The sequence below is a fragment of the Nelumbo nucifera genome, chromosome 7 (assembly GCF_055504915.1).
Source record: "Nelumbo nucifera cultivar China Antique chromosome 7, China Antique-T2T, whole genome shotgun sequence".
Classification (NCBI taxonomy): domain Eukaryota; kingdom Viridiplantae; phylum Streptophyta; class Magnoliopsida; order Proteales; family Nelumbonaceae; genus Nelumbo; species Nelumbo nucifera.
The window spans coordinates 54,415,382-54,442,135 of NC_142655.1; the positions used below are offsets into that span (position 1 = coordinate 54,415,382).

The following is a 26,754-nucleotide window of genomic DNA, read 5'->3' on the forward strand; positions in this document are numbered from 1 at the left end:
ATTGAACAGTGTCTTCTTTGAAGGATAGTTTTAACAATTTCAACAAATAACTGATGGTCGATTAATGGTAGGAAACCAACTTGACACTTTTTGAAAGTTTAGGTACTGCAAAGACACATTCGAAAGTTCAGGTACTATATTGATACTACCCCAAAATTCAGGGTGCTAAAGTGGCATTTCCCTTTTTTTTTGTGTGTGTGTGGGGTGGGGTAGGGGTTAACCGAACCGTGGGGCTCATTTTGTAACTGAACCGATAGTACCGGTTTTTGGAAAATCGGTAACCGAAACCGAACCAAAATCTATCGATTAACCGATTGACCGATTCAGTTAACCGTCGGTTTGGTTCATCGGTTTTTATTTTTTACAATATATATTATAAAAATATAATAAAAAATTATAAATATATATAAAATATTATATTTTAATAAATAAATAATATATCATAAATTATAAATATATATTTATATATATAATGCATATTTATTAATTTATAGTATATAAAAAATATAAAAAATATAATATATATAAATATATATAAAATATATAGAAATATATGTATACCGGTCGGTTCAGTTAACTACCGGTTTTCTATATTGATTAACCAAACCGGTACCTTTGATATTATGAAAAAATCAAACTGAAAACAAACCAACCAATTCGAAAACCGATTTTTCAGTTTGATTTTGGTCAGATTTTTCGATCAATTCGGTTTTTCAGTTTTTTTGCTCACCCCTAGTGTGTGTGTGGTGGTGGTGGGGTGGGGTGGGGGCAGGGTTGTGTTTGAAGGACCCACCAATATTACGCCCCTGCATCGAGGAGGGCTCCCAAGCCTGACGCGAGTTTTGAACTCGATTCTATCATCCATTTATCCCTGTTTCCGTGTGTCAATAATATGGTTGGAGTTGATGCATAACTTGTAAAACTAAGTGACAGACGCAAAAAAACCATGCCCATTTTTATCTCATGTTTCCCTTTGAACCTACGTCAGAGCAAATCTTTGTTGGCAGCTGCTAAATACACCAGGGCGTGCCAACTGTCACCCAACGACAACCTAGGCAACCAACTACCGGTGAATGAATGAACCGAATAAAACATTTCCGGCAATTTTGTCTTTCTGTGCGGCGTTCCGCTGATCCTCCATTCCCCTTTGTCCTTGTCCATTTGTAAATTTTCATTCTATTTCCAAGATCAAAAAGGACCCAGCACAGAATAATTGGTATTTGCTCCTACTTGCATTTCCACCGGTAAATTAATCTTTACTTTTCTCTCAAAATGTGCATTATTCAATTCCCTGTTGAATCAGTAGATGTTTGGGCCTTATGGGTTTAGGATATTTGATTAGGATTTGAAGGATTTATGTGTATGCTGTTTTCTATTTAATCAATGCTTGTAGTGTAATGGTAGAAGGTTGCAGCATCATAAACTCAACTGAGATTGTTGTTTTGCATCGTTGGCAATTTCCCACGGCCTTTTGTAGGTCAAGTCCTTAAAGCATTTGATGGGAGTGATGGAACATTGGCCTAAAGATCCATCTTATTCCCTCCGAGACGTCTCTTTTGTTTTTCTTTTCTTTTTTTTTTGTGTGTGTGTGTGGGGGGGGGGGGGGACAGACTGTCTAAATTAAACCTTTATAGTAGATCACTTTATGTCCAGAAAAATGATGATTCCTAACAAGTTTCCTCTGCAAAGGCCATGAAGAATCTGTTATCCATCTTGTTGTGTCACTCCCACCTGTTACAAAAGGTATGGTCCCACTTATTGAAGGTATTTCAAACTCAGTCATTCTTAGAGATTTTTCAGAGTTTATATTGGCTTGGTTAGCTAGGAATTGTAATTAGAGAGGTCAAATCCTTCAGTATCTTCCTTTCCTATTTGTTGGAGCATTTGGAAGGCGGGGAATTTGTACATAATTGCTTTTTGGGAGAAATGTCGAAAGAGATTGAAAATTTCTTCCAGTATCAAGGAACTAGAGGTAGGGTGGGAGTTCAATTATGCTGATTTTAAATGTTAGTGAGTACAAAATATTTTTTGCTTGATACATATACTCCCTAGGCCCTGTGAGAAGTTTTTTTCTCCTTCTGCATGTGGTCATTCTTGTTTGATATTGACACCTTGTAAATATCCCTCTTTTGTCCTTTAGGTCCTTCCATTGTAATTTCTTAGGATACTTGTTGAAATCTTCCACTTCAGTTTTAATAGTACGTGCTAATTGCTGAATATTATAATAGGGGCTATCTCTTGATGCAATGGGAAGATCTTTGACTGACAAGTGTGAGAATGCCAATTTGAGTCTGTGAGTAGCCACTTTGTGCAAAAACATGGCAAAAATAACGTCTATATCCAGTATAATGGCCTTTTGCTAATTACATAATATTCCTGAAATTCATTTCTTTCCGTCCACTCAATCTATTAGCAAAGTTCTCTTAAGTCTCTTCTTCTTTATGAATAATTGAGCCAAGATGCTGAAAATGTGTGTAGCATGTCTGCTAACCTGCACAGAAGATTTGGAGAGAAGAAGAGAGGAAAAAAAGAAGAAGAAAAGAGTTGTTGAACAGAAGCTAAATCTCAGCCAGCCCTAAAGAATGTGATTTATATTAAAATTCAAATAGTGAGTAAAAGTACAACTTTACACCTGATTAGTAACATGGCCTGATAAAAATAAAAGAAATAAAACAGGCCCAATAACTTAAGGTCCAGAAAGAAACTTATAACATAAACATAAGGCCCACACAAGGGTTCAGATTTTACAACACAACCCCTCAAGCTGAGCATAAATATCCATCATGCCCAGCTTGCCAAGTAGTCCATGAAATTTAACCGAAGGCAGCCCTTAGTGAGAACGTCTACAAGTTGCATCTTGGAAGGTGTGTAGAGAATACACAATTCACCCAAAACAATTCTTTCCCTTACAAAATGCCTGCCAACCTCAATATGTTTTGTTTTGTCATACTGTACTAGATTATTTGCAATATTAATTGCAGCCTTGTTATCACAATATAGCTCCAGAGGTCTATCAACCTTTATTCTCAATTCACAAGTAGAATCCAAAGCCACAACAGTTTTGCAACACCATGGGCCATTGCCCTATACTCAGCCTTCACACTTGATCTTGTGACTACACTTTGCCTTTTATTCCTCAAAGTAACCAAGTTTTCTCTAATAAAGGTACAATAGCCAGATGTAGACTTTCTATCACCCATGGAACCCAATCAACATTGTTAACATAGTTTTCAAGGTGTCTAGGCGATAAAAATTTTGTAATATAAAAAACTAACTTTTGGATAGCTCCCTAGTTTTATATACCATTCAGCATGTATATTAATAGAAAAAATAGTAGTTCTCTTTAATAAGAACATTTAATTTCCTCTAAAAATGTGGCAAATCATCACATCTAAAAGATAAAATAATATAATAAGTATTTAGCAAAGCAATTTCATATCAATTAGCAGCTAAAGAAAGTTATTAATTTTATGTGATAAATATTCAAGATGGAAAGTAGAATAGAAAAAAAAAACAAGAATGGAGTTTCTGTTTTATTTAATTAGAGAGAGAGAATAGAAAAAAGAACCTCTTTATAATTTTATTCTTTCTTTCCTCTCTCTCTCTTTCTCTCTCTTTCTTTCTTTTTCTCTCCTCAAAACCTTTTGATCTTTTAAATTTCAATAGTAAAACATTAAAACAAAGTATAATTGATATATATATATATGTGTGTGTGTGTGTATATATATATATAATAAAATCTTTTAACACATACATTAATAAGACACAACAATATAGATGATATTATAAAAAGCACCCACCTTGTCATTTTTGTCGCCTAGGCGGGCGCCTAGCTGCTAAAAGTCAAGGCATTTGGGCGAGCACCCAGCCAAGGGTGCCTAGTCGCCTAGGTGGGTGCCTAGGCGATGCCTTGACAACTATGGTTGGTAAATGGTTCAATTTTAAGTTTGTTATGCTTCTTGAACAAAGTTCCCTTTCTTAGACAAGTTTTTAAGTATTTGCGAATTCTCTCAACAGCTTTCATGTGTGGAACCTTCGGTGCATGCATAAATTGGGTCACCATATGAACTGCATAAGCTATATTTGGCCTAGTAAGAGACAAATAAATTAGTTTTCCTACTAGCTTTTGGTATCATTCTTTATCTGCATAATCCTCGCCCTCAAATTCCAACAAACCATGACTTTGTTCCACCATAGTACCGGATGATTTGCTCTCCATCATACCAATTTCCCTCAGCAATCCAGGACATACTTCTCCTAACATACTAATTTCTTTTTATTATTTTCTTATTTTGTTAGGGTTTAATCAATGCAAACATTGCTAACTGCTATATTGAACCCATGGTTCACAGTATCAATACACCTCTGTGTATTGGCAGAGGTGTATCGGTACTTATAACGATACTCCCCCTATTTTTTTTTTTTTATTTCTTTGGTTTTCAATTTCATTTTTAAATATATATATATATATTATTTAAAAAATGGGTCCCTGAAAACACCTGTAAATAGGTATCGGGACCCCAAAGATACAATACAATACACCCGATACAGGGCGTATCGTATCGAAATTTTGATCCTTGATTGAACCCTCAAAAATTTCAAAACCTGAACCTATAAGCAAGGGAAGAACTTAAAAATTTTGTCTAATCAACACATTTTCTTCTTCCACGTCTTCTTCTTCTTCTTCCATCTTTTCTTTTCTTCTTTCCTACAACAAAAGTAGGGGTTCAGCCCCTATATTTTTTGAATTTTCTTTACTTTGTTGTTTTTCTTCTAATAAAATGTTGATTTTCTAGATTTAAACATGAAATTTATACTTTTCTTATGAAAATTATGAATAATTATTTAGGAAAGATGGTTATGGAACCTAGGGAACTACCCTAGGATCTAGGGTTTTACTTCCATCGCCTAGGCGACGCCTAGGCGCCCCCCTGTCACCTAGCCTCGCCTTGGCGCCTTGAAAACTATGGTGATGACCATGTCATCCACATACGCTATGGGGGCAGTAAGATTTTTGCCTTGCCTCTTTATAAATAATGTATGATTAGCACTACTTTGAATTTGCCCCACATTCTTCATGGCTCCACAAATCCTTTCAAACCAGGCACAACGAGACTGCTTTAGCCCATACAAAGCCTTCTTTAGTCTGCATACTTTCCCTTGGAAGTCATTACTTGGAGGAGGATTCATGAAGACTTTCTCATGTAGGTCCCCATTTAAGAATGCATTTTTTACATCTAATTGGTTTAATTCCCAAGAGTAATTTTCTGCTGGAGATAATAGGACACGTGCAACATTCAACTTTGCAACTAGGGCAAAAATCTCCTTGTAGTCAATTCTTTCTTTCTATGTAAACCCTTTTTCTACCAGTCGGGCTTTATACCTTTTCACCATACCATCTGCTCTAGGCTTCATAATAGAGACCCATTGACATCCCACAATACTCTTTCCTTTTGGTAGATCTACTAACTCCCATCTTTTGGCTTTCATCAAGGCCTTCATTTCTTCATTCATTGCCTCTCTCCATTTAGGATCATCTATAGCTTTAGAGTATCTGGAAGGAAAAAAAATAGAAGAAAGAGAAAAGACAAAGGAGTAATAACGAGGAGTCAAATTGGAGTAGGAAATATATTTGGAAATTGGATGTCTAGTACTGCAAGAACGAACAAGTTTACAAAGTGCAATGGGAAGGTCCAAATCAGAAGTCGAAGAAGAAATACCAGAACTAGGATTAACAGGATCAATAGGATCAGATTGATTGGAATCTGATTGGTCACCATCACAACCTGAAGGATTCCTTTTTCTTTTCCTATAGAAAATTTTCAGCTCCTTCTGTTGATTGAGATTAGTGTCACTATTCCCTGCATCATCTCCATCAAAATCATTAGTAGGAGTAGTCCCATTAGGTTCATCTGGGCAAGTACCTGATCTAGAAGGGCTAAGGGTAGAAGGTGGAAAGCTAGAAGAAGACACAAGAGGTGGCACAAAGAATGAAGGAGAAGAAGAATTCTCTTCCACCCCACTTTCTTCCCCTGATGAGAATTTTTGGAGGGCTGTGTTGTCAAGGGTGTTTTTATATATATTCATGGCGCTAGGGCTTTTTTGTAATTAGTCTTATTTCAAGGGACTACTCTGTAATTATTGTTATTGTTAATATATTAGGGTGAAGTGGGTGCAGCCACTAACCCAATTCGATTTTTCTATTTCTCTCCCTCTCTCTTCTTCTTCTTTCCTCTCTCCTCTCTTGATCATTCCACGATTGATTACAAGCTGAAAATAAGATTGAGACTCATGGAAGACAACATCCTTGGTTATAAATCTTTCGCCAGAAATAGGATCATAACACTTGTACCCCTTCTATGTAGGAGAATAACCAAGAAAGACACCTCGAATAGTCCTAGGATCCAATTTAGTTTGTGATGGATCCTTGACATGGATATAATAAACACACCCAAACACTTAGGGAGGCAAAGAAAAGTCATTTTGGGTAGGACACAAAATAAAGAAAGGAGTTTTCATACCCAACACCCTAGATGTCATCCTATTTATAAATTATGGAGCTATAAGAACCACTTGAGACCAATACTTCTTGCTGAAATAATAATGTCCTTGCATTTTCCAAAAGGTCTCTATTCTTTCTCTCAACAACCCCATTCTTTTGGGGAGTATGAGCACATGAAGACTAATGAAGCGCACCTTCTTCTTCTAAGAAGATATTCAAGGAACCTTTAAAATATTCAGCCACATTGTCAGATGAAACTGCTTGGTTCTTTTACCAAATTGTGTTTCAATCATCTTATAGAAGATAATTGTTGTCTATGGTACATCAACACGACTTTTCAACAAATAATATCCAAATGCATCATGAATAGTGATCGATAAAACTAATAAAATAATGATAGCCATCCATAGAAACCAAGGGTGAAGGGCCCCAAACATCAGAGTGAGCCAAAACAAAAGGAACATAAATTTCACTATCTGAAATTGGATATGTAGTTCTACATTGTTTTGACATTTGACAGATCTCACAAAAAAGACTCTAACTTGAAACATACTAAAATAGCTCTGAAAACAACACTTTTAATAGAGAAAAAGACATGTGACCTAGCTTAGTATGCCACAAATGCAACCTAGTAAGAGACTCCTGATTGTTGCTACCACTGAATCAAGATATATGCAGGGCTGATCTTGCCACAACTGACCTAGCCTAGCATGCCACAAATGCAACCTAGTAAGGGACTCCTTAGCCAAAGCCACTTAGAGACCCCATGTGCCAATGCCCTGTATTCAACTTCAACACTTTATCTTGCCACAACTGATTAATTTTTGCTTATCCAAGAGACAATATTACCTTCACCAAATGTACAGTACCTGGATGTTGATCTTTTGTCATCAATAGATCCAGCCCAATCAACACTAGTGTAAGTCTCCATCTTGAGGTGACCATGAGGACTATATAGAATTCCCTTACCAAGAGTGCCCTTCAAGTAACATAGGTTTCTCTCAATTGCTACAAGATGAGGAAGATAGGGCTAATGCATGTATTGTCTAACTACACTGATAGCATAGGATATGTCAGTACGAGTCAAACAAAGATAGAGTAACTTTCCAAGTAGGCATTGGTACATACCCTTATCAGGTAAAATATCACCATTAGTTCCATTAATTTTGTAGTTTGGATCTATAGGAGTGTCTACAAGTTTAGCACCAAGTTTGCTTGTTTCTTGTAGTAGATCTACAATGTATTTCATTTGAGATATAAAGATACCCCTTTTTGATCTTGCAATTTCAAATCCCAAGGAAATACATGAGGCCTCCAAGATCTTTAAGCACAAATTCAGTGTACAAAAAATGCTTTAGTTGCTATATTTCAAGTTTGTCATTTCCAATGATAACAATGTTATCCACATACACAATCAAGACAGTCACCAAATCCCTATTTCTCTTGATGTAATGATTATGATCAACATAGGATTAAGAGGATCCAACTCTCAAAAGAACACTTATGAATTGGTCAAACCATACTCGAGGAGATTGTTTCAGGCAATAGATAGATTTTTGAAGCTTACAAACCTTGCCTTCACTTCCAAGTATAACAACACTAGGAGGAAGGTCGATATACACCTCCTCTTGCAAATCACCATTCAAAAAAGCATTCTTAACATCAATCTGATATAGTGGCCAAGAGAAGTGAGCAGCAAGAGATATCAAAACCCAAGCAGTGTTCATCTTGGTAGTTGGAGCAGAAGTCTCGAGATAATCAATGCCATAAGGGTATATCCCTTAGCTACAAGATGGGCTTTATACCTCTCAATAGTGCCATCAACATTATATTTTGCTATTTATATCCACTTACACCCAATTGGCTCCTTTCCTTGAGGGAGCTCAACTAACTACTAGGTTTGATTCCTTTCCAAAGCCTTCATTTCTTGATCCATAGCCTCTTTCCAACATGGTTGGGCAACATCCTCTGAAACATTCTTGGGAATGGAAGCAGAAGACAAAGCTGCAAGAAAAGTATAGTATGAAGGAGATAGAGACTCATAAGACACATAGAAGGAGTGGTAGTAGAATGTAGAGTACACTTTCTTTGTCGCTTTTGCAAGGCAATATGAAGATCAGGATCATTGAGTTCACCACCTTCAACATGGGTACTACAGATCCCAATAGGATCAGGAGTAAAGTCAGAAATAGTAATAGGATCATCACAAGTAGGAACAAAAGGAGGAGGAAAGTTACTTGAATCCACAGGAGCAAACTGAAGTGGATGATTAAGATCATTGAGTTCACCACCCTTTGATGTTTGTTCCTAACATAGGTTTGCCTAAAAGTTAGTCGTGACTTACTCCCATGAAGAGGAAGAAAAGAGCTAGGCTTCTTAGGAGGAATAGAGGTAACAACAAATAGAACCGGGACTGAAATCGAGATAGGATAAGATGATGAGGTAGAATTTTATCTCTCTTCACTACTACTCTCCCCCTGAAGAGAAACATTAGGAGGGAAAATGGTTAGGACTCAAAAAAGGTGACATCTTTAGATACAAAACATTTTCTAGAAGGACCATAGCATTTGTAACCCTCCCGAGTACAAGAATACCCAAGAAAAATAAATTTAGTGGCTTTTGGGTCAAACTTGACACGAGAAGGGTACATGTCATGAACAAAACAAATGGATCCAAAGACTCTTAATGGAAGATTGAAGACAAGAGAATCACTATACAACAACTGATGTGGGGATTTTGACTGGAGAACTCTGGAGGGAAGACTGTGAGCAATTTCAACCACATGTATATTTTTCCTTTTTGCAATCCCATTCTGTTGAAGGGTTTGAACATAGGAACTTTGGTGAATAACTCCCTTCTCCTCAAGAAACTGAACAAGGCCTTTTTCAAAATATTCCTTTGCATTGTCTGATCTAAAAATTTGAATTCACCTCTCAAACTAAGTTTTCACCATGCTATGAAAATTTTTGATAACTTATGACACTTCATCTCTACTCTTGAGAAGATACAACCAAGTGCATCTAGAAAAATCATCAACAAATAGTATAAAATATTTGTAGCCTCCCATACTTTCAAGAGAATACAGCCCCCACACATCAATATGCACAATATGGAATAACAAAAAACTTCTTGTATTACTTGGATGATAAATTGTTCTACACTGCTTTGAAAGTTGACATGTTTTCACATTGGAGATCATACATAGACAGTTAGACACTCCAAAAGGTAGACTCCATTATCTTCACTCCTAACTCCAATCTTCTTCCTAGTTTTCAGATCTTGGAAGACAATGATCAGAGGAAAAACGTTACACAACAATTCAAAGACTTTGTAAGAGAGCTAACAGACAATAAATTTGTATGAAGTCAAAGAACATGAAGAACAAAGCTAAGCGAGAGATCATCACTCAGCTTAACATTTCCCATACCAGAAATAAGGGTATTGGATACATCTACTAGAGTGATTTTCTCTCTTCTAGAGGACAAATGATAAGAATGAAAACAAGTAGACATACCTGTCATATGGTCAGAGGCACCTGAATCAATAAGCCAAGTGGTGGGTGCAGTAACTGAGTTATGATAGGCAAAGGAAGAATCACCTGACTTAGCAAAAAGCTATAGAAGGAACGTTGGGATCAGAGGTACTGGTTTTGTTGTTGCTTTCTAACCTTGTAAGAAGCTGACTAAATTTGTCTATTTCAGCCCTGAAAACAGTTAATGTTCCTCATGGCTAGGAGCCACAGGTTGAGTTATAGCTGAACTCTTGGAGCTAGTGGCAACATGAGCATTGCCTTTCCCGCCTCAAAATTTTCTGGCTTCAATTCTGGGTGTAATTTCCAACACCTATCCCTTGTGTGTTTAGGTCTCTTACAGTAATCACACACAATCTCATCACCTTCAGTTATCTGAGCCCCCTTTGAACTGTTACTAGACTTGGGCATAGATGACACCACCATGGCTGGATGTTCAATGGGAAGAGACTGCATCATAGCCGCCCTTCTACTCTCTTCACATTGAATCAAAGAATAAGCAGATGAAAGTGTGACACCATTGTTACTAAGAATATGTTGATGCGTAAAAGCATATTCCAAATTCAGCCCAGTCACGAATTCAAAGATCCTAAGCTTCTCATTGCACTTCCTATACTGCTCTCCATTAAAGGAATCTCTCCACTCAAGTGCCACAAGATGATGGTCTCCTCCCATAGTGATTGAAGAGTGGAGAAATACAATGCCACAAATTTCTCTCCCTGTCGAAGATTGCTGTCTTCTCTACAAACAACTCTTACCACACAAATACCAACTGTGGCCCCCAACAACCACCACAAGTCTGTAGTAGAAGATAAAACACAAATAAAGGCTTGGAATATGAGGGAGAAAACAGGTAATGGGAAGCTCAAAACCCCACAAAATCAAGTGAGACCCCTTTTGGTGTGCCCAGAAATATCATATGGATCCCCTAATCCATGAGTCACTAGTTCAAAAAATCTCAACAGCACTGAGGCTCACCTTGAAGTTAAGACTTTTTTCCGTTTTTCTAAGAAAAAACCTTAAAAAAATTGAAATCCACGGCAACAAGTATGAAACCTTCATCAAAATTTGTCTAAAATCATACCTGACCAAACACTAGGATTTCCAAGATTGATAGAAATGCCGATCATACAGCCTGCTGACGTCAGTAGTCATCCATGCTCTTGTAAGTCAAACCCCCCACTAGGGGGTGCTTTGATACCACAAAGTTTTTTGAGAAGGAAGAAAAATGGAGAAAAAGAGAGAAGAGAGAAGAGAGAACATTAGAAGAGAGTGTTTTGGAGTTGAGAGAGAGAAGTTGGGGATTTACCCCTTTCATTTGAAATTATATTGGACTACATAAATTACATTTAAGCCCCTTGGTAACAAAAAAACATAAGAGGACAAGAATGCCCCTCAAATAACCTGATTACCCACACAACAATGGCTATCTTCTCTTTCAATTAAGGAGCAAGTGGGTAGACTAAACATGTGGTAGGTATTTTGGTCATTTAAAAATATGATCACTTGTGATTGTTCAATCGGTAAAGGGGTATTATTTTTTTAATGATCTTTCTGTCACTAAAGCTTACCAAAGTAACACCATGTCTGTAATATGGGAGGTTTCAGTAAATATTCAAGGGATAGAGAAATTTTAGTGATTATCAAATAGTAAACGGTTTTCATTTTACATAACGAGGAAGGCTGGATGGGCTGAGATAGGGATTGAAAGCCTTTGAAAGAAATCTTATACATTGACCATCTGATGTGATCCCTATGTTTTGACAACTCCATATCAGCTCACCACTAATTTTAATAAGATTTAAGGATTCAACTTCCATTTGTTTTATGCATTTTTCTATTTTATATACCTTCCCTTCTTTAGTTCTCTTGTCTAGGTTCACTTATTTGGTTAGATCACCTTTTGTAGGTGCTGTTTGGAAAGAGAAAACATGGTAGCCTGCCAAATTTTGAGTTTCTGATGGAAGTTAGAAGCGTAGATGAAAGCTCCAATACGAAGCTGTTCTTTTTCACTACTCGTTGACTACTTTGGTTGATAATTTGTAGAAGTAATTGTGAGCAGTTTACAGATGCAAGTATACTATGTTTTTTCTGTGATGCGTATGTTCATTTCAACCATACATTTCTTAGTGCCAGTTCATGTCTCATGGAATATTGAAAATAACTCTCTTCTGTTTCTAGATGCCATAAAAACATTTGGTAACCTAATAGCATGGCTATAAGTTTCAAGTATTGGGATGACTGTATTGATCCTAAGGACATGGAAGCGATGTGGATGGATCCTGATGTGAGCACTGAATGGATTAATGCTGGGGAGACCAGGGGGCAGAAAGTTCACCTTTCACGGGATCCTGATGGGCAGCCTTTTCTCACACAGACAGAGATGAAGGTAGAAAAAACAGGAAAATATATTACACTCTTGTTAATTAGGATGCATCTGCAACTATCAAAAACCATGTTTTGCTTCATACTAGGTCTTTTTCTTTCAGCATGAACATAAAGGTAAATACAATATAAATTAAAATAAAGCAAGTACACATGGTTACAGTTATAATAATGCTTATGATAAAAGGGCCACTGCCCAATATTGGTCCTGGCTATCTGGGGTCTTGAGAGGTGTGGACTGGATATGGACCTAACCTTTGGTCTAAGATTTTACTACTGCATGAATCTTCATTCTCATGCTTGGCAGCCAGAGATTTTACCATTGCACCAAGCAATCGCCCCTTGTGGTAATGGTTTATGGTTTTTCCCAATAACTTCGTCATAATGTTCAACTTTTACCACTCCTGTTGAAGTGGAAAACTATGAACAGGTTATTTTTCAGAATCTATTTCCTTTTTTTTTTGATAGTAAATCAAAATAAAGCAATATTTAAATAAAAATAAGAGTACAATTAGTGAGAGGGTGATGAGACAGCACGCAAAGAGCTGCAACCTGACCAACCCAGAAAAGATCAGAAATTACAGTCAAAGAACAAATAAAAGAGAGTAGACCCCAACTGGATACGATACAAAAGAAAAAAAAAACTGAATGCAGAATCAGACCATATCAAGGGTAGACCTAAAATTTTGATCCAAAAGAAGCTTTGGAAGCATCTGAAAATTCTGGAAGTTCCAAAATCCAATCAACAACCATACTGCCAATATGCTTTTTTGACAAGTAACAATACTTTATTAAACTTTGTTAGAGTCGGCTATAGAAGGGTAGTCTAGCCTTTTTACTTTATGTTATGTGCTAGACGTAATTACTATTATATTCTAAGTTAACTGATGTGCCCCACACTTAAGTGGGGGCACAATAATCATTGTGTTTTTTTGTTTAGAAAACTATAAATAAATCTGGCCGACTAGAGAGAGGTGTGTTCTCTAGTTCGAACCAGCCTTTCCTTCTACCTATTCTTCTCTTCTCTCTTCTCTTCTTCTCTTTCTCTCTTTAATTCTTTTATTTTGAAACTGAAGCATATACAGATCTGAACTTTATCATGGTAACAGAGCTATAATAAATCAGTTCAGATCTGCCCAGTTTTTTGCACCTCCCAATCTAGTTTTTTGCATATTTCTATTCGGTCACTTGGAGTTTGACAAAAAGGCTAAAAAGGAGTGGTTGTTTTTTTCTTCTGGAGGTTTTAATCCCTCTGGTTGGTTGTGTTGTGGTGGTTGGTAGAAAACCCTCTAATCGATGTATCAAAGAGGGCTGTTTACAGTAGTATAGTGGTCTGACGGGTTTGAGTCTGACTTGTGTGGTTCAAATAGGTGGGTTGCATGAGATTATAATGGGTGGGAAGCAATTTCTGATGTGTTGCCGACCTAGTATCACGTGTGTGAAGTGTATGTGGGTGATTTTTGTGGTGTCGAAAATGGAGTGGAGTGGTGATTATCATTGCTGAAACCTGTGACAGTAAATGTTTCAGCAATAGTCAACCGTAGGAGTGTAGTGTGGTGATCATTAGTAAGGTAGGGTGACATATTAGTGTGAGATTTTTTTTTTTTATGGCAGCTATGGGAGACAGTAGTGAACACAAATCTGTTATGGTTCCCCTTGATTACTTGAATGTGCAGAGACCTCTATTAAACTAAATGGAGAGAATTACGTATCTTGGGCTAAATCTGTTGAAGTTTTTCTCAAAGCTAAGAAGAATGTGAATAATGTGAGAGAAGATAAACCCTCAGTTGATTCTCAAGACTATAGTGACTGGGAGCAAGAAGATGCACAGATTATGACCTGGTTATGGAATAGCATGGAACTTAAGATTAGTGTGAATTTCATGTTCTTAGACGCAACCAATGAGATTTGGGATCATGCAAAGAAGCTTTACTTAGGACAAGACAATACTACTAGAGTATACTAGCTCTACCAAGAGTATTTTAATCTGCAACAGGGTAATCAAAGTCTTGAGGAGTACTATGCTAGCCTGAGGAATCTTAGGAATGAGTTGAATGTGTATCACCCCCTTACATCTGATGTCAACATTCAGCAACAACAGAAAGAACAAATTGATGTAACCAGATTTTTAGTGGGATTGAAGTCTGAATATGAACCAGTGAGAGCACAAATACTAGGTGGGTCAGCCATTCCCTTTCTTGAAGAGGTGTTTGCTTGTCTCCGGAGGATTTCAGTTGGACCTACGGAGAACTCCACCATAGTAGATAGGTTTGCTTTTGCATTGACAAGAGGGGGAGGTCATGGTGGTAGAGGAGGAACTCGGGAGATTCAGCCTGGTCGTGGTGGTGGTGGTGGACCCATGTACAGTGGTGGTGGTGGTGGACACATGTACAATCGTGGTGGTGGGCATATTGGAGGTTGAGTTTTAGGGGGAGCCCATGGTAGAGGACATAGCAATGGTCCGAGAAGGTGTACACATTGTGGTATGGAAGGACATACTATCAATTTTTGTTATGATCTACATGGCCTACCTTCAACCTGGGCAAATCATGCAGTGGCTAGTGGTGGTGGTATGAGACAAGAAATTCAGCAAGCCGATCAAACAACTCCTACATCTATAGATGCCTTCGAGAAAGAAATGATGAGTGTTCCACGTGATGAGTATGAGCAGTTGCTCCAGGCTACTTCTCAACAGAATACAACTATGCTTGCCCACTCAGGTATGGCTTGTTTGGCATCCAAACCCTCCCATTGGATCATTGACTCTGGAGCTTCCGATCATATGATTAGGACTCTAGGTGTGCTTTCTTCTCTTTCTTCATCTTCTACAACCCACACTGTTACCCTTGCTAATGGTTCCACTTCTTCCATATGTGTTATTGGTAATGTTAACACTGGTTCACTATCTTTGTCTTCAGTTTTGTATGTTTCCAAATTTCCTTTTAATTTTATGTCTGTTAGTAAATTAATCAAGTCCCTTAATTGCTCTATCACATTTTACCCCTCATTTTGTGTTTTTCAAGATGTCAAGACGAGGATGAAGATTGGTGGAGGGCATGAAGCTTGTGGACTGTATTATCTTAATGGTGGTGGTGGTTCGTCAACAACTCTTCAGTCGTCTCTTTCTCCTATACAGTGGCACTGCAGACTTGGTCATTCATCTCTTAAAGCTCTTAAGCTACTTGTTCCAGCATTGAGTCGTCATTTTACTTTGGATTGTGAGTCGTGTCAGTATGGGAAACATCTTTGGTCCATTCGGACATTTGGGGTCCAAATAAAATAGTGTCAAACAATAGTTACAAGTACTTTGTTATTTTTGTTGATGATTATTCAAGGATGACATGGCTTTATCTTATGAAAGAAAGGGGTGAATTATTTTCTATCTTCCTAAAGTTTCATGCTGTAATTCACACTCAATTTGGTGTACATATTAAGATCCAATGTTCTAATAATGGCCGAGAATATTTTTATACACATTTTCAGCAATATTTAGAACAACATGGTATTATTCATCAAACCTTTTGTAGTATTGCACTTACACCCCTCAACAAAATGGGGTAGCTGAACAAAAGAACTGCCACCTCTTAGAAACTGCTCGGTCCCTTTTGCACCATATGAATGTACCAAACATTTCTAGAGTGATGTTGTACTTACATCTTGTTTCCTTATTAATCGAATGCCTATGTCCATTCTTGATGGTCAGTCTCCCTTTTTTTTTGATGAATGATAATAAATTTATTAATTCAGAAGCAAATTTAGAGCGAGTTCATACAACATCCCAGGGAGGCGCGAGCTACAGCCTCTCCTTGAATCTTACAAGTAAACTAGGAAAGAAAAGCAAGAATCACAACTGAGCCCAAAACAATTCTTCCCTATTTACCCCTTGCTTAGCTAACACATCTGACAAAGTATTTGCTAATCTCCCCACCCACTGTACAGTGACCAACATATTCATTGTCAACCAACTAAATTTCTTCATTTCATTCTTGTAACGCCACATAGCCTCTTCAGGATTTTTCAACCAACCCACCACCACTTTGGAATCCCCCTTGATTGTTAGGTGTTGTACCCTCAACTGGTTTGCAAATTGCACCCCTTGTACAACAGCTAAAAGTTCTGCCCTAATGGAGTCCCCAATTCCCAATGGGACCTGAGTAGAGCAACAAAATCTCTCCCTTCTCATTTCTCAAAACACCCCCCATTCTGGATAATCTTGGATTACCCATGCTACTTACATCAAAGTTCAACTTCAGTGAGCCTTCAGATGGAGGAGACCAGCTTGTAATTGATTTGTCCTTTAGGGATGAACACCTCGCTATTGTTGACCAATTTCTCTAAAGGTCATTAAAGGAGAATTGATGAAAGATTTCCAAGGTTTTCAACCAAGGTGTTGCCCTATTTAACACACAGTCTTTCAATTCCTGACTGCTCATTTCCTTTTGTTGAAAAATTTTAATATTCCTTTCTTCCCAAAGGGTCCAAATCAAGGCAGCACAAGCACATCTCCACAAAATTCTCCCTATTTTTGTAGGCCAATAAAAGGTAGAATGGTTGAAAAGCATGTGAACTTCTATTGGTAGACTCCAACTACTCCCAAATAATGAAAGTAGCCAAGCCCAAAGGTCTGCAGAAAAGGGACAAGATATTAATATGTGGTAACAATCCTCACCATGAGCTCTACAGAGGATACACCAATTAGGAGAAATACAGAGGAAAGGTCTTCTCTTTTGTAGGTTATCTAGAGTGTTTACTTTCCCATGTAATACTTCCCAACAAAATGCCATAATTTTTTGGGGAACTGGCCTGTACCAAATTTCTTTTGATGGAAAGGGTTGGTGAGTAGAAAGATGAGAGATGGACTTGAAGAAAGAAGCACAAGTGAAGGTTCCATTGGGTCTAGGAGTCCATACCCTCTTATCTGGCTTGGAGGGATCCAAACAAACCTGATTAAGACAACCAAGCAAGACAAAAGAGATTCAATTTCATCATCCCTAAGTCCTCTACGAAACCCAAAATCCCAAGTAGGATCTAAGGGTGTTCCCAAAGGTGAGACAAATTTTGAGACCACCTCTTTTTTGTACAAAGAAACAAGAAATAGCGAAGGGAACAGATCCTTTAAAGGTGTGTCTCCTACCCAAATATCCTCCCAAAAATGAACAGTGTTGCCAGAACAAACTTCATACCTGATAAAATTGAGGAATTGAGGAAGGGTGTTGTGAATGGCCTTCCAAGGTGTTGCTAGGTTAGGTTGCCTTGATACACTAGCATCCCATCCATTCTCTGACCTCCCATGAATGCTTCCCACCACCTCATGCCACAATCTCTCTCTTTCCAATGGCCATCGCCACAACCATTTCCCTAACAGAGCTTGATTTTTTCTAGTTACCCTCCCAAGTCCCAAACCTCCCTCTTCTTTACTTCTGCACACAATTTCCCAATTAACCAAGTGATCCTTTTTTTCTTGTCCCGGCTCCCATAAGAAATCTCTCATCAACTTCTCTAGTTTCCTAGCTTCCCTAACTGTTATCCTAAATACAGACAAAAAATAGGTAGGTAAGTTAGCCAAGGTAGCTCTTATTAGGGTAATTCTCCCTCCTAAAGAGACATAATTCCTCTTCCATGAGGCTAATCTCTTCTCAAACTTTTTTATCACTGGGGTCCAAAATCTACTCTCCTTAAGATTTGCCCCTAAAGGAAGCCCTAAATATGACATAGGCCAAGCAGAGTGGAACACTCAAGACACTCCGCAATAGCCTCGACCTCCCCTACCTCCAAATTTATACCCGCTATGCAGCTCTTTTCCAAATTTGTTCTCAAATTAGAAATACTTTCAAATCCTTTGGTTAGCTCCTTTAGGTTTGCTACCTTTTCACTAAAACCTCCTTCACAAAAGATCATTAGGTCATCTGCAAACTGAAGGTGAGTGACGGGGACTTGGTGTCTCCCTATTCTCCAACCCCTAATGGCATCTTTACTGTCAGCCTTAGTAATGATCCTACTAATCACATCAGCTACTAAGGTAAAAAGGAAGGGTGAGAGTGGATCCCCTTGCCTGACACCCCTGCAAGCTGGAAAAAATTCCCTCACCATACCATTTACTAGAATAGAGTAGTGACAAGTTCTGATACACCAAAAAATCCAACTACACCACTTGTCCCCAAATCCATAGTTTCGCATAACCTCTAATAGAAACTCCCAGTCCACAAAATCATAGGCCTTTTCAAGATCCAATTTGCAAATGAAAGCTCTCTTCCTAGACCTTTTCATTTCCTCCACACACTCATTCGCAATTAAGATCTGATCTGTTATTTGTCGCCCTTGAATGAAAGCCCCCTGGGTTTCACTAATGATAGAAGGGAGGACTGTTTTGATCCTCAACGAGAGCACTTTAGCCAGAATTTTATAGATGCTTGTCACCAAACTAATAGGCTTATAATCTTTTGGGTGGTTGGCATCATTCTTCTTAGGTATCAAGGCCAAAAAGGTGGCATTAATTCCAAGGCTTATAATGTGATTGTCTACAAATTCCTTAAAGACTTCAACTAAATCCTCTTTCAACACCTCCCAATAGTCTTGATAAAAACCCATTGTAAAGCCATCTGGACCTGGAGCCTTGGATCTATCCATTAGAAAGACAACTTTCTTAATCTCTTCTTCCTCGAAATCTCTTTCCAGCCACCTTGCCACTTCGTCATCAATTCTTGGCCATTTCACCCCTTCCACAACTGCTCTTTCACTCAAAGGTCTTCTATAAATTGATTTGAAGTGGTCCACAAATTTTCTGGCTGTCATCCTGGTTGGTAATCACCTCCTCTCCTAACTCTAGCTTGGTCACAAGATTCTTTCTTCGTCTCCCATTTGCCAAATCATGGAAAAATCTAGTGTTCTCATCACCTTTCTTAATTCACTTGTGTCTAGATTTTTGTCTCCAACTGATTTCTTCCCTCAGTAACACCTCTTCCAAATCCTTTTTCAATTGTCTCCTTAACACTCTGTCCTCCTCGGTCAACCCATTTTGAGATTCCTTTACATCCAAGTTTTCTATTCGAGAGATTAGGCACAATTTTTATTCCTCAATTCTACCAAAATGATCTCTATTCCACTCTTTTATTTTGGCTTTCAACCTTTTTAATTTCTTATTAAACTTGATCCCCTTCCATCTTACCCTCCTCTCCTTCTCACCCTACCATTCCTTCACTTTTTTCACAAAATCTGGATGGGTAAGCCACATATTTTCGAATCTAAAAGGACAGTGATCGGAGGTGACCCTGGGTAATGCTCTAGCAACCAAGTTTTCCAAACTATTCTCCCAGGCAAGGCTAAATAAGAACCTGTCCAACTTCGAACACAAAGGGGTTTCCTGAAGGTTGGACCAAGTGTAACTGGCTTGTAGCAGAGGTATTTCCTTCAATTCACATTCTTCAATAAAACCATTAAATTTCCTCATGCTTGTTGTAATTACCTGTTGGGGATTACTGGTTTCATCAGAGAATCTAATGACATTAAAATCCCTGCCCAGACATCAAGGGCCATCCCATAGCCCCTTGATTGCATATAGTTCCTCCCACATCTCATTCCTCTCTGTATAGGAATTAGGGCCATAAACATTGGTTAAGATCCATACACACCCATCCTCTACATTCTTACACTTAATGGAAACTGAGAATCTGCCTATCAATTCTTCCACTACTTCCACCACATCCTCCCTTCATAGTGTTACGATCCCCCCCGAGGCTCCCCAAGAAGGAGACGAGCTCCAACCTAAACTTTTAGACCTCCAAAAAATCCTCACCCATCTCCCATCTAATTCCATCATTTTGGATTCTTGTAACAGCACAATATCGGGTTTTTCCCTTCGGAGTAGGTCTTTGATCACCCTTCTCTTTCTTGCACTCCCTAATCCTCTTACATTCCAACTAATAATTTTCATCAAGACAAAATAGCAAAAAACCCATGAAAAGGCCATAATCTCCTCATTTTAGGCCCTTCCTCCTATCCCCTCTACCACTAAATTCTAAATCTCCCTCAATGTCTAAGATTAGCCTTTCCACTTCAGATTTTTTTTTCTTCTTTGTTCCTTTCCCCGCCCCCCTTCCTAATACAACAATCATCCTCTTTCTGTTTTGTTTCCTACATTGTCTCATTTTCCTCTCACTCCTAGGGTTTTTGGGTGTGTGCATTTTGTTCATAATCTTGGGCCTGGGCTAGACAAATTAGATGCACAATCTTCTAAGTTTGTCTTCCTTGGCTATTCTAGGACCTAGAAAAGGTATAAGTGTTATAATCCTAGTTCTCGACATTGCTTTGTGTGTCCAGATGTTACTTTCTTTGAGTTTGTTCCCTTTTTTCTTGGGTCAGATGTCTCTTCTTCTCCTCCTCTTCTGCTTCCAGTTCTGTTGAGGACCCCATTCCCCTTGTTCTAACTGCTACTAAGTCTTTGCTACAGTGCAACTTCCCGCTGAACAACCACCTATCTTACAAGTGTATACGCATCGGCATACACCGGCTCCTCCTCCAACTTCTTCACCGTTGACAGATCCAACAATTGTTTCCACACTCCCATCAAACTCTGATTCTGATCTTGACCTTCCCATTGCCTTGCGGAAAGGTAAACATAGTTGTGCCCTTCATCTTATCTTTGATTATGTTTCTGTATCCCACCCTTCTACTTCCCATCGACAATTTGTTTCATTGTTGTCTTCTATTTCTGTTCCTAAGGATGTCCAATAAGCCCTTACCTCTCCAGAATGGCGTCAAGCGATGAAAGATGAACTCTCAATTCTGGCTCATAATCATACGTGGGATCTCACCACTCTCTCTCCTGGTAAGCATGATATAGGATGTAAGTGGTTATACACAGTCAAGTATTTACCTGATGGTAGTGTTGAGCGGTTGAAAGCTTGGTTGGTTACTAAAGGTTATTCATAGCTATATGCCATTGACTACATAGAGACTTTCTCTCCTGTTGCCAAGATTGGTTTTGTTCTTGTTTTGATCTCTCTAGATGCTATTTATGATTGGCCTTTGTTTCAACTTGATATCAAGAATGCCTTTTTACATGGTGATCTTCTTGAGGAGGTGTATATGGAGCAACCACCAGGGTTTGTTGCTCAGAGGGAGGATAGTAAGTTGTGTAGGCTCAAGAAAGCTATTTATGGACTTAAATAGTCTCCCCGTGCATGGTTTGGCAGATTCAGTGAAGTGGTGAAGAAATTTGGCATGAAACAATGTCAGGTCGACCATTTAGTATTCAACTATGATTCTAGTGCTGGGAAGATTTTATTGGTGGTATATGTAGATGATATTGTTATTACTGGCAGTGACAGATTGGGGATTGATAGGTTGAAGACATTTTTTTATGATCATTTCTAGACAAGGGACCTTGTTAAACTAAGATATTTTTTAGGGATAAAGGTAGCAAGGTCCATGTATGGTATTAACTTGTGCCAGAGGAAATATGTCCTTGATCTACTAGAGGGAACAGGGTTGTTGGGTGCCAAACCAGTTGAAACACCCATGGAATTGAATGTCAAGTTGAGTAGTGATGTAGGTGAGGAGTTTGAAGATCCTGGAAAGTATAGGAGGTTGGTGTGTAAGTTGAATTACCTAACCATTACTCGGCCCTACATTTCATTTGTGGTTAGTGTGATGAGTCAATTTATGCAGAATCCTCGAATCCCACATTAGGATGCGGTTAAGGATTGTATGGTACTTGAAAGGAGCTCCAGGCCGTGGCTTGTTATATAAAAGTGGTGGAAGTCTTGAGATAGAGGGGTACATTGATGCTGATTGGATTGGTTCCATATCCGATAGAAGGTCCACTACAATGTATTGCACTTTTCTTGGGAGCAATTTGGTGACATGGAAGAGTAAGAAGCAGACATTGGTAGTAAGAAGCACTACAGAAGCTGAATATAGAGCCATGACACACACAACATGTGAACTAGTGTGGTTGAAGAATCTCTTAGAGGAGATGGGGTACTCGTTTGACACTCTTATAAAGCTATATTGTGATAATCAAGCAACAGTTCATATCTCTTCTAATCTGGTGTTTCATGATAGAACAAAACATATAGAAGTTGATTGCCACTTTGTGAGAGAGAAGGTGCTTAGTGGAGTGATAAGTAGAGCATATGTTAACACAGGAAATCAATGGGCAGACTTGTTCACCAAAGGGCTGAGTCGGGGAAGAGTGGATTACATATGTAACAGGCTGGGACTATATGTCATATACTCACCAGCTTGAGGGGGAGTGTTAGAGTTGGCTATTGACGGGTAGTCTAGATTTTTACTTTATGTTACGTGCTAGATGTAATTACTATTATATTCTAAGTTAAGTGATGTGTCTCACACTTAGGTGGGGGCACAATAGTCATTGTGTTTCTTTATTTTTGTTTAGAAAACTATAAATAAATCTGGCTGACTAGAGAGGTGTTTTCTCCAGTTCGAACCAGTCTTTCCTTCTACCTATTCTTCTTTTCTCTTTCTCTCTTTTTTTTTTTTTCTGAAACTGAAGCATATACAGATCTGAACTTTATCAAACTCAAAAAGGATAAATAATGTAAAAAAGCTAAGAACCAAAAGGCCCCACATATAGGTTGGACTAGTGACCTATCCCAAATTCATAGAATTACAGTCGGGGCCAAAACATTTGTTTCCTATAAACCCCTTGTTTAGCCAAAGCATCTGCTATTGCATTTGCTGAACTTTGCACCCATTGAAAGGTTACAACTGCTTCCCTTGATAGCCAAGTTATCTGCTTGATTACTTGTCTATACTGCCACATTGCCTTGCTGTTGTTTCCCATCTAATTACAATTTCTTGAGTCTCCTTCCTCAGTAATATCTTTCAAATTCAGCTGTCACGCCGCCTAAAAATCCTTGTGCTAACATCTCATCACTTATTCAGTTTCCATTCCCAATATGATGTAGGATCAACTCAATTCTAGCCCTTTGAAAATGTTGAATGATCTTCCTTGATCTGGAATTTATGGATGTTGATGGCTGTAATGGCTTCTTGAAGGAATAAGAAAGAAAATAGAGAAAGAAAGAAGAGAAAGAACACCTGGAATCACTCATGGGGTACCTAGAATCACTCTAGGGTATGAGAATCACTCACCATAACTAGTGATGAGACATGTTACCGTTTGCTAATACTTGGAATAAAAAGCTGTCAACAGAATTACGTTTAAGATGAAATCATCCAAGAGAAGAAAAGAGGAGAAAACAGATGAAGAGAAGGAGAAGAAGAATAGAAATGAGAAAAAAAGGAGAACAGAATGTAATGGTTCTGCCACTCCACTGATTGTTATTTATATGAGCCATTAAAAGATAAGCTACAATGACTGAAATACCCTTATGGTTTAGGGTTTAGGGTTTAGGGTTTAGGTGTTATATCAACCATAACACCTCAATTTCACCATGATCCATAGACCCATACTCCGCTTCAACACTTGAACGAGCAACAACATTCTGTTTCTTACTTCACCATGAAACTAGATTCTCTCACTTGACTGAAAGGGTTTGTAACTGAATTAAATTCTGTTGTGAATTCTTTTTGAAGGATAAATAGAAATTTCATTAAACTGAAAAAGGGGTGTAGTAAGTTGTGGTTCTGTTGTCCCGTTAGGTCTATTTATATGTTAGCAAATAAAAGTCAATACAATGAAAATAATGCTCCGATTGACCACAATCATAATTGAGTATTTCTGATGGATATGTCCGTACTTCAAGATAGAGGAGTTTACCATAGATTTGATGGTTGCCTTCTTTACATGTGCTTGACTAGGCCTAACATATCCTTTGCTATTGGTGTGGTGAGTCAATATATTCATGACCCTCGAACTTCTCATATGCAAGTTATCAACAATATTCTTGCTTATCTGAAGAGATGAGGGAATGCTATACACCAACCATGAGCATTTGAAGATTGAAGCATACACTAATGCAGATTGGGCAGGATATATTGATGACGAGATTTGCATTTGGCCATTGTGCTTTGGTGGGTGATAATGTGGTGTCATGGAGAAGTAGGAAGCATTCTATGGTTGCCCAGTCTAGTGTAGAGGTAGAATACTGGGCAATGGCTCCTGGAGTATCTAAGTTGCTATGGTTGAAGAATTTTATTAACAAAGATGGGGGTTACAACATGTAATGTACTAGTGTAGGGGTATTTTTGGTTTTTTCTCTCTTATTTGTTATAAGCTGTTGCCCTAAGTATAAGTATAAACTTAGGCACCACCAACCTTACAATATACAGAATAGAATTACTTCTTCTTCTTCTTCTTCTTCTTCTTCTTCTTCTTCTTCTTCTCTCTTCCTTCTTCTATTCTCTCTTTTATCTTTGCTGAATTACATGGTATCGGAGCTCTGATCTGGGCACAAACTTCTCAGTTTGTGTTCTCCATCTGAAACTGGGTTATTTGATTGGAAGAAGAAGTGAAGAATCCATCGGACTGACCTAGCCCTCCAGTTTTCGCTTTTTTCTTTTTTCTCTTTTCTCTCTTGGTCGTTGTACCAAGAAGAGGTCTGTGGTGGCAGCCGAATGCAGTAAGCAGTTTTCTAGGGTTTTCTCCTGGTTTTTTATGGACTGTAGGTCATGGAATTACTACTGTACCCCAGGTACGTACTGTTACATTCATATTTAAGTATATGACTACCATGAATGTCACAGTTGGTTGTCTCCTTCTCCTATAAGATGAAGTGTTTCGGCTAGGGTTTATTGACTTACAGTTCGGCTGGACCTGTTTTCTTTGGAGACTTCTTAAACTACAGTGCTATAGCTTGGTTAGTGTGTTACTCTCTGGCTGGTTTGTCTTCCTAACAGTGTTGTAGAAGTACAGAACTTTTGTCTCAGTCCTTTTTCTTGGAAAATCAACAATAACATATTGGGAAAAATGGCTACTGAGGATTCAGCAACCTCTGGTATTACTTCCCATCAAGGAAACCTTAATGGGGGACTGGACAGCATGAATTTCTCTATGTCTATTACCCCCTTTGATGGACTAAATTATCTGGAATGGTCCAAAGGCATCAAACTTTATATCACAGCTAGGGGGAAGGCCGGTTACATAAGTGGAAAAATTAAAGAACCAAAGTCTGGTACAGCTGAACATGATCGATGGGATCAAGAAAACATCATGGTTATGTCATGGCTGTTAGGTTCCATGCTGCCTCATGTAAAGAAAAAATTCATATGGGCTGACACAGCTTGTGAAATTTGTGAACAAGCCAAGGCAACCTGTTCTGAAAAGAGGCATTTTGCCAAGATTTATCGGTTTTAAGCAGAATCATCTACTTGTAAGCAAGGAGACTGTAGCCTATCTACATACTATTCAGCCCTTACCTCTATATAGAAGGAGCTGGACTATTATCAGACTATTGAGTGGAAGAATGATGAGGATGAAAAAGCATACAAAAAACTTGTCTCCCAACTGAGAGTGTTTGCTTTCTTGTTGGGGCTGAATCCTATTTATGAACCTCTTCGGGTACATATTTTAGGAAGTAGGGAACTTCCTTCCGTTTAGGAGGTATATGCCTTAGTTCAATCTAAAGAGAGCAGAAAGAGTCTAATGAATGTTTCTGAGGGGGAGAAACCTATTGCCCTGATTGCAAGAGGAGGTAACATTGGAATGTGTTAGCGTAGGGGTATTTCTGTCTTTATACCTAGATTAATGTTGCTGATCTGTAATGTTGTGTTGGAATCAGTGCTCCTCACTTAAATAAGGGCACATATGTCTTTTCAATTAGTTTTAATAATATAAGTACTGTCTGGCCGACTGGGAGAAGGTTATGTTGGCACTTCCACTTCGAACCAGATTTTCTCCCTTCTCTCTTTCTCTCTTTCTTCCACCTTTCTACTTCTTTCTACATAACCGATCTCAGACAGACAGAATTCCAAGGCAGGCCGAATCATCACATGGTATCAGAGCTACTTGAATCTGCCTAGATATCTATTCTCTACGCACCCTATCTAGGGTTTCTCCTTTTTTTTTCTGCATTCGACTGGAGATAAGGGAAAGGGCTGAAAAGGAGTGATCGCCCTCTTCCCTTGGAGGTTTCTATGCCTCCAGTCAGGTCGTGTGTCGTCGGTTGCTGTGGTTTCTAAGATCGCCCTCCCCTAATCGATGAAGAATAGAGGGCCGATTTGTGTGGTGCAGTGGCTGTCTTGTGTGGACTGATTTCCTGCTCGTGGGGTTGTTATTTTAGTGATAAGGTAAGAGATTTTAGTGCAAGATATCTGTTATGGATCAAATAGGATGTGTGTTTCAGACCATGTGCTAGGGTTTCAGATAGTAGTGTGCTAGGGTTTATGCTGGTTTTTGTGTATTTCGAAGGAA

The 26,754-nt window shown here is 38.4% G+C and overlaps 1 protein-coding gene across 18 annotated transcripts in view; it reads left to right on the forward strand.

The window, feature by feature from the left end:
- Positions 1–844: 844 nt before the first annotated feature.
- LOC104599645 (transglycosylase) overlaps positions 845–26,754 on the forward strand; it is a 124,142-nt gene continuing 98,232 nt past the window's right edge. For 2 of the 18 annotated variants that reach the window (XM_088891443.1, XM_010262253.3), the window contains exons 1-2: positions 12,281–12,420; positions 15,440–15,568. In XM_088891443.1, coding sequence (XP_088747569.1) covers positions 15,473–15,568 — 96 coding nt within the window. In that variant the 5' untranslated portion in view covers positions 12,281–12,420; positions 15,440–15,472. Of the gene's footprint in view, positions 1,245–2,228; positions 2,294–9,778; positions 10,143–11,940; positions 12,132–12,212; positions 12,421–15,439; positions 15,569–26,754 lie in introns of those variants that run through there. The other 16 variants (XM_088891435.1, XM_088891436.1, XM_088891440.1 and 13 more) reach the window with 16 other exon arrangements.